At 38.7% G+C, this 16,165-nt stretch overlaps 1 protein-coding gene across 5 annotated transcripts in view; it reads right to left on the reverse strand.

Annotated features, from left to right (window-relative positions):
- Nucleotides 1–4,187: 4,187 nt before the first annotated feature.
- Nucleotides 4,188–16,165, reverse strand: part of LOC106869904 (E3 ubiquitin-protein ligase RNF12-B) — a 109,612-nt gene continuing 97,634 nt past the window's right edge. For all 5 annotated transcript variants that reach the window (XM_014915832.2, XM_014915834.2, XM_052973792.1 and 2 more), the window contains 5 exons: nucleotides 14,352–14,437; nucleotides 12,434–13,375; nucleotides 10,383–10,492; nucleotides 8,993–9,086; nucleotides 4,188–6,584 (listed from right to left, as the gene is read on the reverse strand). In XM_014915832.2, coding sequence (XP_014771318.1) covers nucleotides 6,525–6,584; nucleotides 8,993–9,086; nucleotides 10,383–10,492; nucleotides 12,434–13,375; nucleotides 14,352–14,437 — 1,292 coding nt within the window. In that variant the 3' untranslated portion in view covers nucleotides 4,188–6,524. The remainder of the gene's footprint in view (nucleotides 6,585–8,992; nucleotides 9,087–10,382; nucleotides 10,493–12,433; nucleotides 13,376–14,351; nucleotides 14,438–16,165) is intronic.

A 16,165-nucleotide genomic window follows, 5' to 3' on the forward strand; every position in this document is an offset into this window, starting at 1 on the left:
GACGTGTGCGTTCAATAATGTAATAATACAAAGAATATATATACATGTATACACACATATATGTACATACTTACATCTACATGTGTATATATATGCATATCAGGGTACAGGACGTTAGAACAATGAACTACAGACAACGGAACGAACACAGGAAAACGGAAAGCCACTTGGAATATTTCTTCATCAGCTGTCTCTATTCTAACCTGACGTTTCGAAGATAAGACAGAACGTACTCTCTCTCTCTCTCTCTCTCTATATATATATATATATATATATATATATACACACACACACGAATGACTTCTTTCAGTTTCTCTCTGCCAATCCACTCACAAGGTTTTGGTGCCACGCAATGAGATTGAACCCGGAACCATGTGGTTGGAAAGCAAACTTCTTACCATACACACACATATACATATATAACCTCTGCTATGACCACCCTACCAACACTTAAATGACCAACAACACCAACAGGATAAACGACTAAAATAAAAACAATGACGTGAGATAATGTGGGGAACCGAGTGCATTTGAAAAGTTGAATGAAATGCCTTTGATCTTGCAATTAACAAGAACAATACAAACACCGCCGTTTATGACAATACCCGCCGCCATCACCGTCCTCGCCAACACGAAGATCAGTACAATTAACACTTCCCACTGCCATTACTAATCCACCAAATTTTGAGTAACTTACTGGCAACAATAATAATAGTACTAATGATTTGTAAGTACGTGGTATTTCGTTATACAACCATAATATATTCTTTTCTAGTCTTGGCACAAGGCCCGGAATTTTGGGGGAGGGGCCAGTCGATTAGATCGAACTCAGTACGCAACTGGTACTTAATTTATCGCCCCCCCCCCCCCAAGGATGAAAGGCAAAGTCGACCTCGGCGGAATTTGAACTCAGAACGTAACGACAGACGAAATACCGATTTCTTTATTAGGCATAAAGCCCTAAACACAGATGCGGACACCACAAGGACAGATAAGACCACAGTGGGGACAAAAAACATAAAACGAATGTAAATGGGATGAAATTATATAATAATGAAAAAAATGAAAATGGCCACACGGGCCCCACTCCCATGTGGTACCATTTCAACCATTATATATACTGTCTACAATTGTTCTTTTTTTTTTCCAACTTTATCACCATTATTTTCCTAAAAATAACATCATTTAACATACATAATTTTTCTCTTTTAGTAGAACTTCATCATCAGTGGTTCAATATCTCTCAGATTCACTACTGGTGGCAACTCCTTGAATTCTACCTCCACTCCTGGTGGGTCAACGCTATCTCCACACATCAGAATTGCCTTCATATCGTCTGCGTAGACGTATGAAGGCACCTTCACTCTTACTATTGAATGAAACTTATTTATAACGAACGTTAAACGATGATGATGATGATGATGATGACACTCATAACCTTTTTTTTTTTTTTTATATCTTCAATCACATCATTTACAAAGACGTATTTGTATACAAAACTTTGTAACTTTCAGTGCTGACTCTAAATTCTGTAGAAAATCTGTAGAGATAAACTTTAAAATACTTAATGTAACCATTGTGCATGTTACCAAGCCATACTAGCTTCTGTGTGATGACCAATTGTACTACTGTACTTAGTAGAAAATCTGAGCTTTGTCTGTAGGCAAAGGAAATTACTATGAAAATGTTTCGGTCTATTAGTTAAGACTACATTATTTTATGTTTCTCTCGGCGCTAAAACAACAGACTAAGTGTAGAGATACCATCTTTGGGAAGCATTTTGGTAAGATAATAATAGTAAGAGTCACCATAAAAGATCATCAAATACAGTGATACCAGACAATCACAAAGACTATGTAATAGTGTTATGACAAAGATTTCAACAACAAATGGTGTCTTCTTTTTTAACATCCGTTTTCCAATGTTTGCATGGGTAAAATAGAGTCTATTGAGGAAGATGTTTAAAGTTGTTTTAAACAACCATCACCATTATACAATCAATGTCATCCATTTCCAATCTTCCATGAAAACGTTGCCACCGCTCTCCTTCGCATCCGGCGCTGCGGCCGTGTCCAGCTGCCGCCCCCTCGCGGGGCGGTCGCGGCATGGTTGCAGTGACCCAGTCAGCTCAGCCCGGCGGCAGCACACCATTGTGCCCGGGCCAGTTGGTTGGCGAACACAGCGCTTCTTAGAGGGACAGGCGGCAGAAAGCCGCACGAGGCGGAGCGATAACAGGTCTGTGATGCCCTTAGATGTTCAGGGCCGTATGCGCGCTACACTGGAGGTATCAGCAGGCACCTTTTCCCCAGCCCCAGAGGGTCGGGAAACCTCTGAACCATCTCCTATGATAGGGATCGGAGCCTGGAACCAACCCCGTGAACGAGGAATTCCCGGTAGGTGCGGGTCATCAGCCCACGTCGATTACATCCCTGCCCTTTGTACACACCGCCCGTCGCTACTACCAATCGAACGGTCAAGGGAGGTCCTTGGATCTGGCCAATGAGTCTGCTTACGCGCAGCGGCATTCCGCGCTGTTGTATTCTCTAATGGCCCAGAGAAGACAACTGAACCCGATCACTTAACGTCTGTTTTCCATGCTGGCATGGGTTGGACGGGTTGATTGAAAACTGGTAAACTGCACCAGGTTCCAGTCTGATTTGGTCTGGTTTTCTACAGCTGGATGCCCTTCCTAATGCCAACCACTCCGAGAGTGTAGTGGGTGCCTTTCATGTGCCACTGGCACGAGTGACAGTTGCAAAATACTGGCATTGGCCACAACTATGATCTCACTTGGCTTCACAGGTCTTCTCAAGCACAGTATATTGCCAAAGGTGTCTGTCACTTGTCACTGCCTCTGTGAAGCCCACTGTTTGAAGGGTGCTTGTTATGTACCACCAGCATGGCAGCCAATTACACAACACTGGCCACAACTACAATTTCACTTGGCTTGACAGATCTTCTCAAGCACAGTATATCGCCCAACATTTCAAGGGTGCTTTTTACTTGCCACCAGCACAAGTGCTAATTATATGACACTGGGATTAGCCACAACTGTGATTTCACTTGGCTTGATGGATCTTCTCAAGCACAGCATATCGCTAAAGGTCTTGGTAACTTACCATTGCTTCTATGAAACCTAAAGTTCGAAAATCATGCTTCACCACTTTGTCCCATGTCTTCCTGGGTCTACCTCTCCCACAGGTTCCTTCCACAGTTAGAGATCGGCACTTCTTTACACAGCTGTCCTCATCCATACGCAACACATAACCATGCCAGTGCAGTTGTCTCTCCTGCACACCACATCTGATACCTCTTATGTCCAACTTTTCTCTCAAGATATTTACACTCTTTTGAACATTGACTTTGCCTTTCATCCTTTCAAGATCGATAAATTAAGTACCAGTTGTGTACTGGGGTTCATCTAATCGATTGACTCCCTCCCCCAAAATTCCGGGCCTTGTGCCAAGAGTAGAAATGAATATTTAAGGCCACAAGCTGGTAGAATTGTTAGCAAGCCAGACGAAATGTTTAGCGGTATTTCGTCTGCCTTTACATTCTGAGTTCAAATTGTGCAGAGGTCAACTTTGCCTTTCATCCCTTCGGGGTCGATAAATTAAGTACCAGTTACGCACTGGGGTCGATCTAATCAACTGGCTTCCTCCCCAAAAATTTCAGGCCTTATGCCTAGAATACAAAATAGTATTGTATTATTTGTAAGGCGGTGAGCTGGCAGAAACGTTAGCACACCGGGTGAAATGCTTAGCGGTATTTCGTCAGTCTTTATGTTCTGAGTTCAAATTCTGCCGAGGTCTACTTTGCCTTTGATCCTTTTGAGATCAATAAATTAAGTACCAGTTCCGTACTGGGTCCATCTAATTGACTGGTTCCCTCCCCCAAAATTCCAGGTCGTGTGCCTAGAGTAGAAATTAATATTTAAGGCTGCAAGCTGGACAAAATGCTTTGCGGTATTTCGTCTGTTTTCACGTTCTGAGTTCAAATTGCGCCGAGGTCAACTTTACCTTTCATAGTCAATAAATTAAGTACCAGTTGCGTACTGAGGTTGATCTAATCAACTGGCTCCCTCCCCAAAAATTTCAGGCCTTGTGCCAAGAATAGAAAAGAATAATGATCGATAAAGCACAATTCAATAATAAATAAACCAAACACAAACAAAGCACAACCACAAATTATTGGTATTTTATTTGATTTATTCAAATTATCCGAATTATTATTATTATTATTATTAATTCTCCTTCAGCATCTTTAATCAGCATCTTTGAACTCATTTCTTTCTTTCATTGACTCCGACAATTCCAGATATTACAAATTATAGTGTGTCTCAACTGATCAATAGGTTCTATTAGATAAAACCTTATAAAAATCGTTTAGATAATTTTTTTTTTTGTTCCAAAGTTAATTTTGAAATGTTCACTGTCTCCTTTTTTTGTATTTATTTGAAAAAAGGAAAAAAAAAAAAAATTCAAACATTTTATACAACCAAAAGGAACGAACAAAACCAACTTTCCAGTCCAACATAAGACAAAAGAATTAAGAATTAAGAATAATATTCCAAAATATAAAGCAGAGAATATATTTAAAACTGTAAAGATTAAAAAAAACTATTACATGTGTATATATATATATAAACATTGTTTTCACACACACACACACACACACACTCATGTGCATGTCTACATGCATAGATTTAAGCACACACACATGTATAAATATATTCATGTGCATCATTCCATGTACATTTATTTATATATATATATATATATATATAAAAACACACAGACGCACACACATATATGTATGTGCTTTAGACATATATATATATATAAACATACTTGTATATATACATATACATAAATACATACATGTGTATAAATATGTACGAGTGCACACACACACCCACACACACACACAACACACAGAGTACGGATTCCATGCAATAAGACCTTATCCGTTCACCCATCCTTTGCTGATGTATCCCTTGTTTCTCTCAGTTTCTGAATGAATTGACTTTGATGTCAGTTTTTGTTGTTTGAAGGGAAAATGGTAAGTGAGAAACTTAGAGAAGAAGCATTGAGAAGCATCAGCTGGGAGTGACTGTGTGTGTGTGCATGTGGGTGCATATATATATATATGTATATTTGCATACATGTATGTATCCACATATATATATATATATATATATATATATATAAAAATACATATATGTATATATATATATATAAATATATGTACGTATATATACATACATATATGTATACACATATATATACTTATATATATACACACACATATATGTTTATATATATGTATGTATGTATGTATGTGTATTGTGTATTGTTCGCTTGTTAGTAGGGTGAACCAAAAAGTACTCAGTATGGCAAGAACTAGATATCATTTAATGAATACAGAATTTATACATGAACTACTTCAAGTTTCATGCTTGAATGACGTAGCAATAAGACAGGTGTATAGAGTGTGCCATGCATGACCCAGCAATTGATCAGACTCAAATGACATGGGCACTCCATGAAAAAAAGAAAAATGAGTAAAAGAAATGGTTTTCTTGTGATACTTTTCTTGTTTCTTCTTGCATTTCCTCATGGAGTAAGTAGGTCACCTGAGCCCAAATGGTTGCCAGGTCAGTCATGCATGGAACAGTATATAAGGTTTGTCTTTTTAGTGCATTATCAAAGAATGAAACTTGAAGTAGCTCAAGTATAAATCCTGTGTTCATCAAATCATCTGTGTGTGTGTGTGTGTGTGTGTGTGTATGTAAGTATGTATATATGTATGTATGTGTATATATGTATGTATGTGTATATATGTATGTATATATTATATGCATATGTATATATATGAATGCATATGTACGTATATTTATATGTATGTTTTTAGATATATATAGATAGATTTACATATGTACGCGCATATATATATGTATATATTTATACATGTGTATATATACATATATATATACATGCATATGTAGATACATACATATATATACATGCATACATACATACATATGCATACATATATATATATATATATATACATGCATACATATATATATAAATGCATACATACACACATATATATATATACATGCATACATACATATATATACATGCATACATACATACATACATAATGCATACATACATATATATACACACACACACATATGCATGCCTACATATTACATATACACCTGCATATGCACACATGCAAGTACACATATATTTGCTTAATCTCACAACATCCATGTCTATAACACACACACACACACACACACTGTTTACAAATCAATATTTTCCATTCCATAATGTTGATGATATAGCTGTTGTTCTTATTCTTGTTCTTGACCACACTTCAAGATTTTGGCCATTTTTAGTAATTCCATCGTGATGTTGTGGCCATCATTATCGGTCAAATGATTCTGCATAGAGTGGCTGTAAGGAAGGTATTAAAGATGACCTCAGTGTGACCTTTTTGTCAGTCAGGTCTCAAGATTTCTGGACAGTCAACACATTAAACTCGGTTCCTTCAGAGTTGGACTTTATTGGCTGGAAAACACAGACAACAGACAAGTTACTGTAGAGTTTCATGCAAGACACTTGCTTTCAAACAATGACAAAAAAACAACAACAATGTCAATCGTTGGATTGGCAGGTGAAATAAGAGCACAAAGTAGTGGTGGGCAGCAGAAATCATGTGACTATGCACCATTGTTGAAATAACAGGATTGAAAGAATATTTGCACAGTGTGATCGTCACCAACGTCACCTTCCTGGCACTTGTGCCAGTAGTACTTGAAAAGACATTCGAGCGAGATCGTTGCCAGTGCCACTGGACTGGCTCCTGTGCAGGTGGCATGTAAAATACACCATTTGAGCATGGCCGTTGCAAGTACTGCCTGACTGGCCTTCGTGCCGGTGACACGTAAAAGCACCCACTACACTCTTTGAGTGGTTGGTGTTAGGAAAGACATTCAGCTGTAGAAATTCTGCCCGATCAGATTGGAGCCTGGTGTAGCCATCTGGTTCACCAGTCCTCAGTCAAATCGTCCAACCCATGCTAGCATGGAAAGCAGACGTTAAACGATGATGATGATGACACACATAAACATGTGAATTTAATGCATAGCTAGGTGTTCACCAAGGCTCAGTCCTCAGCCCCCTCCAATTCATTCTTGTCATACAGGCCGTAATAGAGGAATATAAGACTGGAAGTACATGGGAACTACTGTTCTCATGACAGAATCTTTAACAGAACAAGAAAAGAAATTCCAGTTGTGGAAGCAAAACTTGGAGTCAAAGGGCCTTAAGGTTAACTTTGCAAAGACCAAAGTCCCAGTAAGCAAGAAATCAAACAGAACCCTACCCCTTTTTCGAACAGGACCCATAACCCCTGTTCAATATGTAGAAAGGGCGAAGGTAGAAATTCCATTTGGTGTACCAAATGAAAGCTATGGATACACAAGAAGGCAGTGTTTGCATGTGGACGATGTACAGGAACCATAAAGACTACAGATACATGGGAAACTGATTTCCTCAAATGCCTCAGAGGCTTTCTGGTGGATAATAATTACTGCTGACCTAGTTAGGTGACCTAAATTAGCAGTGGAGGAGGATGTTCCAAAAGTGTAATTGCTAGAATAAGAATAGGATGGAGAAAATTCAGAGAAATTTTACTTCTATTGGCAATCAAAGGTCTCTCTCTCTCTCTCTCTCTGAGTAAGAGGAAGATTGTACAATGCATAGACACAAACAGCAATTCTACATAGTAGTGAGACGTTAGCCTTGAATGAAGATGATATGCAAAGACTAGAGAGGAATGAAGCTAGTGCCATCCTTCATTAGATGTGAAATGTCAGTATACAAGTGAGACAGAGTGTGCTAGTCTACATAGAGAAAAGTTGGGCATAAGAGGAATTAGAAGCAGTGAACATGAGAGAAGACTGTACTGGTTTGGTCATGTGATGTGAATGGATGAGGACAGTTGCATAAAGAAGTGGCAATCTCTTAAAGTGGAAGGAAGTTCTGGAAGCAGGAGACCCAGGAAGACATGGGACAAAGTATTGAAGGCCAATCTCAAAATGCTGAGCCTTACAAAAGGAGATGATAATGGGCTGAGATATCTAATGTTTTGCTATACTGAAGAAGATTTGCCCACCACATCAGAATTGTTATCCGAAAAACCACCTTGGTAATGTTTGTCAATGAGGTTTTTTGTTCCATTAATCTTCTTCCACACCTGCATTTCATATCCTAACAACCATCACTTCCCCTATCCCCTGAAAGCAGAACAGGTATATATTACATCCCCTGGCTTTCTCATAACTACTGCAACCCCTGCTTCCAAATAATTTTAAATCTTATTAATTAATTTTCTGAAGGTCTGGAATTGAAACAGCTGTAAGAGATGTAGTCAATTTTTTTCAGAGCAGCTAACTGGCTTCCGTGCCAGTGGCACGTAAATAGCACCACTTGAGCATGATCGTTACCGGCGTTGCCTTACTGGCACGTGAAAAAAACATTCGAGTGAGATCATTGCCAGTGCCGCCGGACTGGCTCCTGTGCAGGTGGCACGTAAAATACACCATTTGAGCGTGGCCGTTGCCAGTACTGCGTGACTGGCCCTTGTGCCGGTGGCACGTAAAAGCACCCACTACACTCTTGGAGTGGTTGGCGTTAGGAAGGGCATCCAGCTGTAGAAACTCTGCCAGATCAGATTGGAGCCTGGTGCAGCCATCTGGTTCACCAGTCCTCAGTCAAATCGTCCAACCCATGCTAGCATGGAAGGCGTACGTTAAACACTGATGATGAATAAACTATTGTCTCTCTATTTTCTTATCTTAGTGATATATATATATATATATATATATATATGTATGTATGTCCCCGTGTCTATAAACATCTAATTATCTGTATATGTCTACATGAAAGGGAAAGTGCTTGTGCATACAACATACCTGGTTCGCGTTGATCTTCCATTCATCATCAACAAGGAAGCGATATAAATATTCACCAACATCAAGGTCAAGGTTCAGCATGAAAGCCTCTTCACTGCAATAAAGTTGAGAAAAACAGGAAGTGAATAACAGATATGGGGGGGGGCATAGCTTTTAACATATATCGTTTTGTTCCTGTGTAACCCCAGGTCAGACATGACCTGAACAGGCCTGGAAGATTAGAAGCACTGGCATGGTTGTGTGGTTGAGAAACTTGCTTTACAGCCACAAGGTTTCAGGTTCAGTCCTACTGTGTGTCACTTTGGACAAGTGGCTTCTCCTATAGCCCCAGGCTGACCAAGGCCTTATCAGTGGATTTGGTAGACAGAAACTAGAAGAAGGAAGCCTGTTGTGTGTACATATGTGCATGTGTGTGTGTGTGTGTGTGTGTGTGTCTATGAATGTCTTGATGCCAGGGCCGCCTGACTGGCTCCCGTGCTGGTGGCAAGTAAAAAGCACCCACTACACTCTCGGAGTGGTTGGCACTAGGAAGGGCATCCAGCTGTAGAAACATTGCCAGACCTCAGTCAAATTGTCCAACCTATGCCAGCATGGAAAACGGACATTAAAAGACGATGGTGATGATGATATATATATATATATATATATATATATATATATAATTTGAAAACAGGATAAAATCTTGTAAGAATTTATCAAATAGCCAGCCTGAAAAAACCTTGTAAGGGAAAAATTATAATTATTCCCTCAAGATATATTTATTTATATTAAGGGCATTACTACACTAGAATGCCTGATGCTATGAGGGACTATTAAAATCAAAACTACCATAATAAATACATTCATTATTATTCATTATTATTATTCATAATAAATACATTTATTATTATTCATTATTATCCATTATTTAATAGTCCCCCATAGCATGAGGCATTCTAATGTAGTAATGCCCTTAATATAAATATATATAAATCGTCATGGCACTTGTGCCAAGCATCGCCTCCCTGGCACTTGCGCCGGATGGCATGTGTAAAGACATTTGAGCGAGATCGTTGCCAGTGCCGCTGAACTGGCTCCTGTGCAGATGGCACATAAAATACACCATTTTGAGCGTGGCCATTGCCAGTACCACCTGACTGGCCTTCGTGCCGGTGGAACGTAAAAGCACCCACTACACTCTCGGAGTGGTTGGCATTAGGAAGAGCATCCAGCTATAGAAACTCTGCCAAATCAGATTGGGGCCTGGCGTAGCCATCTGGTTTCACCAGTCCTCATATGTCCGTATGTACATTTCTGAAAGTGAATGAGTGTGTAGACAAATATGTATAAATCACAACCCCACCCACACACTTTACTTACAAGAAGAATATCAAAAAAAACAAAAACCTACATCTTATTTAAAGTTAAATGTTCTTCAAAATTGTTGAAAGATCCAGCCAACAAGACATTTTCTGCTTCTTCATCCCAGCGTATCTCAACAGAACACTTCTCGCCACTGACCTACAATGAAAATAAACATTACACACAAGAAACCCCGCATGGATGCAGATTATGCCAACAGTCTGGCATTTATCAGTGATCTTATGGAAGCTGCCAATATCTTCCTATGGGATCAAGAGAAAGAACATGTCAGTGAAATCGGACAATATATCAATGTTGCTTCAATGGAGTATATGTATTACAAAAATCAACCAGGACGGAACTGAGTGCTTGCACTCTCTCGAGATGGAGAAGAAATGAAATGTACAGAGAAACCCAAATACGTAGCAAATCATATCTCCTAATCAAAGAGTGATATGAAAACTAGGATTTGTAAAGTACGTTTAACGTTTCAGATAAAGAATGGAAATCTAATCTTCCACAAGAAACTAAAAATAGACTTCTTTAGAGCTGCGGTTGAATGAATATTAGTTTACATTATTTACATTTGACAGATATTTGTCTTCATCTTGTTTGTTGTTAACACAATGTTTCGGCTGATATACCCTCCTGCCTTCATCAGGTGTCTTGGGGAAATTTCAAACCTGGGTTCTCATTCCTAAGTTATTTTTCAATGTTGTTATTATTATTAGTATTAGTATTATTATTATTATTATTATTATTCAGGTCACTGCTTGGAATTTTGGGGTTAGTAGCCCATGCTCTTAACCACTACGCCATATGCCCATGTGGTTAAGAGCACAGGCTACTAACCCCAAGATTCCTAGTTCATTTCCAGGCAGTGACTTGAATAATAATAATAATAATAATAGTAATAATAATAACATCGAAAAATACCTTAGGAATGAGAACGCAGGTTTGAAATTTCTCATAATACTAAACTGGAAATAGTCAACACCATTACTGGAAACAACTGATATGTATTAGCACATAACATGTGTGCTTGAAGAGTTGAGCAATAAAAGTGCTTACATACAAAATATACCCTATACAAGAATTCCTTTCCTAAAGGTTTGAGACATTCTACTTTTTTTAAATCTTTAAGAAATTAGAAAGACAAGGAAATACGAAATTATTTCATTATCTTACAGCTGTTTCTGCTACAAGATGAACTGCGCTCATTGTCAAGCATTTGAGTTCTAACATTAAGTTACTAGTATCACTATGCTTAAGTAAAATGATGATAATAATAATAATAATAATAATATTTTATCCTGTTCCTACAATTCTGTTAGAATTATCCTGCATTTGAGAATAAATTATTTCAATATCTGTATCTTTCAATACATCTCAACACTTCTAAAGCAAACTTTGTCAGTTTACTTTCATTGTAGTTTGAATTTAACATCAGCATCTTATAAGCTAGATTTATAAGTTCAAAAATTACAGATTAATTTGCCGGTGGGCAGTGTAGCTTAATGGTAAAGCACTATGACCGGTAATCACAGGGTTGTGAGTTCGAGTCTCATGGCTGGCCGCCAGCACATTTTTCTGCAAAATATGGATATTTTATCCTGTTCCTGCTGTTCTGTTAGCATTTTCTCTGCATTTGAGAATAAGTTATTTCTTTATCTGTATCTTTCAATACATCTCAACACTTCAAAAGCAAACTATGTTTGTTTATTTTCATCATAATTTGGATATATATATATATATATATATATATGTGTGTGTGTGTGTGTGTGTGTAACATATGGTATAATTATAAACAGAGCAAATTTTAGCCATTTCTTTGCAGACTGAAAGAAATGATGAACAACCTTAAGCAATTTTCAAACCTTATTGGGTTCTCATCAGAGGCATCTACATCATTCTCAGTCTCCAGAGAAACAAGTAGCCAAACTGTTTATATACTCAACAAATGCAACACTTACTCTATGAAGGAGTCCCTAATTTGCATACCGAAAGAAAACTTAATTTACTCCCTGTTCTTTACTTCTAATTCACCAATATAAAAGTCATCAGTGTCAAAATTCCAACAACTGCAACCAAAACACATACCTCAGTTGATGGTTCTTCAGTTTCAGGCACTTCTGCTACCTTTTCCTCTTCAGTTGTCTTAGTAACTGCTTCCACTGTGTCTAGTTCTTCATTAACCTTACTTTCATCGCCTCCAACTATTCCTCCTTCTTCGTGGCATTCTGATTCGCCAGTCACTTCTGAATCTGTAGCATTGCTCGGCTCAAGCTCTGGTTCTGGCTCCGAAACAGGAATGGGAGCTGATTCTGGAACTGTTTCTATGAGAGTAGCTGTCACAGGTTCTGGGAGTTTTTCCAGAGGTGGTTCTGGAAATGAATCTTGTTCTGGGATTGGGTCTGGGAGTGATTCTGGTTCCGGAAGTGATTCTGGCTCTGGGAGTGATTCTGGTTCCGGAAGTGATTCTGGCTCTGGGAGTGATTCTGGCTCTGGGAGTGATTCTGGTTCAGGGATGGGTTCTGGGAGTGATGCTGGCTCTGGGACAGATTCTGTTTCAGGAACAGATTCTGGTTTCGGGATAGATTCCTGTGCTGGAGCTGGAGTTGGTTCTGGAACTAATTCTTGCACTGGTTCTGGGACAGGTTCTGGAACTATCTCTGGTACAGATTCTACAACCACTTCAGACACTGCTGCTGCTGCTGCTGCTGGTGTCGATTCTGTCACAGTTTCTACAGCAGCAACGACCTCGTCTATCTTTTCAGATGCTTTCTCCACCTCTTTACTCTCAGTTTCACACTTGACCGATTCCTTAACCTGTGCTGCCACAGCATCCACTTCATTCATAATTGTTTCTGTAAAAGAAGATGGTTCGGCGCTACCATTTTCCGATGCTTGTGACTCAGAAACAGCTGATTCTTGTGCTTTCTGGGAATCTTCTGTAGGTTTGGTACTTTCTTTGGCTTCTTCTGCCACTTCGTTTGTTGTGACATCTTCGACAGTTTTCTCTGTGGCATTTTGCGGAGTTTCCTGAAAAATCAAAGACAGCAACGCAATCAACAGAAAAGCAGCAACAACAACAACAACATCATAAATTATTACAAAAAAAAAATGTAAAAGAAAATCCAAACACAACATCTTCCATTTTGCCAAAGATTTTGGATCAAGACGAATCAGGACAATTGTTGCTTCTGCAAAAGTAGGACGATGAGGTTAGAAAGCATGATTCCCACCGACGTGGTTTCAAGTTCAGCCCCACTACAGGTCACGTGGGACAAGTGTTTCTGCTATAGCCCCAGACTAACCAAAACCTTGTGAATGGATCTGATAGATGGAACTGAGGGTTGCCTGTTGTATCATCATCACTATCACCATCATCATCATCGATTAACGTCTGTTTTCCATGCTGGCATGGGTTGGATGGTTTGACTGGAGACTGGCAAGCCAGGAGGCTGCACCAGGCTCCAATCTGATCTGGCAAAGTTTCTACGGTTGGATGCCCTTCCTAATGCCAACCACTCTGAAAGTGTAGTGGGTGCTTTTTACATGCCACCAGCATGGGGGCCAGTCAGATGGCACTAGCTTCGACCATGCTCAAATGGTGATTTTTAGGTGCCACCAGCGCAGGAGACAGTCAGACGGCACTAGCATCGACCATGCTCGAATGGTGCTTTTTATGCACCACTGACATTGGCCATGCTCGAATGGTGCTTTTTACATGCCGTTGACATTGGCCACAACAATGATTTCACTTGACTCAACAGGTCTTTTCAAGCACAGCATTTTGCCCGACGAATGAAGGGTACTCTTAAACGGGATGGTTGGTACATTTATGCATCTGTGTATGTGTATGTATTTATGACTGTGATGGCACCTGTGCCCAGCGTCGCCTTCCTGGCATTTGTAAAGACATTCGAGTGAGAATGGATACAGGGTTTACCTTGATGTGAGTCTATGCAATGTACCTGCTTAATGTATGTATAATGTGAATATATAAAGAACATACCTTGTCCTCTACTGTTTCTGCGACTCCTTCATTTTCCTTGGCGCTGTCTTTCCGCTTTGCTTTGCTAGTTTTTCCTCCCATCCTCACTGAAAATAAGAAAGGAGACAACTATTGAAAGCAACCATTCCATCTGAACATTAAGGTCAATCAGTCAACCAGAAGGCCAAATGATGACACAAATGACCTTTGTGGTCATCTGGCCAGTTAGAAATAATAACAACATTTCCATTAATTCACACCTTGCTGTCCTAAACAAAATGACATCTATGCCTACATGATATAATGAAGTTGTAGAAAAAATGATGGGAAGGCAATGGTAGGAAATCTATTGATGACAGGTCTGTTTTGTTGGGTTAAGAATATTGCTTCACAACTCTTTGGTTTCATGTTCAGTCTCACAGTGTGGCACCTGGGGCAAGTGTCTTCTACTATAGCCCCAAGCCAACCAAAACCTTGCGAGAAGATTTGGTAGATGGAAACTGAGAGAAGCCTATAAAATATGTGTGTATGAGCAAGTTTGTATTTCTTCATCCACCCATGTTTATTCCCTAATGTAAACAATACTATTGCTAGCAGTGTTATTTGTTTGCAGTCTGCCATGAAAGTACATCCAGGCTTCTTCGCATCTCTTGACATGTTGTGCAAACTTTGTAAACAAAAGGCTCGTTCAGACTGTTTGTTGTTCCATAGATTGAGAGATTATTACCTCCCTTGAAAACAAGTAAGGGTTGATGACAGCAAGTGCATCTGCCCCAACAAACTCTTATTTGACTCAAGCAAGCATTTTCAGATCACAATGCTCTTTGTATATAAGATTGACTTTTACGGTATTTTAGGGTTCACAAAAGAAGGGTTATAGATAATAAAGTTTGTCAAACACCATAAGTTGGGCAGAGATTGAATTTAGTGTTGGTCTTATTGGAAATATTTAAATTGGGAATTTTGGGAATGTTAACATTGAAGAGACTACTTATTAGGGGTTTTGAGTCTGTTTCTAGCACAGCCATTTGTATTTAGACAATTACAAATGCTTAAATGTAAGTGCATGATGTTAACTATACATCCAGATCAATGTATAAGAATGAAGGATTTTTCCATAAGCATATGTGTTTATAATGAGATATAGATGTGTATACAATGTATAAAGACACACACACACTAATATTGAACAGTGAGAATGAGTGCTCAACACTGCATTGGTAGATAAATATTCTTCAACTGTGGGTTAACAAGGCTACCAATGGTTTCATGTAGAGATAAATCTCTCAACAATTAGCAAACCTGCCACTTTATATATATACAGATAGATAGATACAAATACACACACACACACACACACAAACATGCATATCCACAGACATATACACGTCTCTCTCTCTCTCTCTCTCTCCGTAACACACCTAGTCGTGTTAACAAAGGGATGTGGGTTCAAGTCCCATGGTGTGCGGGAAAGCCCATTTTTTTTCTCTCGAGGGTTTATATGACCCTTTATTAGACTATTTTCCTTAGTTATTTGCACGATGATCGCTACAAGCTTTGAGCTTATAAAAAAATACCATTATTATTATTAACATGATTGTAAAACTCAACAGCACTTAACAAAACCAATCACACCAAAAGCATATATATATATATATATATATATATATATATACATATATATATACATATATATATACATATATATATACATATATATATACATATATAGATAGATAGATAGATAGATAGATAGATAGGTAGATAGATAGATAGATAGATAGATAGATAGATAGATAGATAGATATAAAATACACGTCTGCGGATGTATATAC

Source organism: Octopus bimaculoides, chromosome 1, assembly GCF_001194135.2.
Source record: "Octopus bimaculoides isolate UCB-OBI-ISO-001 chromosome 1, ASM119413v2, whole genome shotgun sequence".
NCBI lineage: Eukaryota > Metazoa > Mollusca > Cephalopoda > Octopoda > Octopodidae > Octopus > Octopus bimaculoides.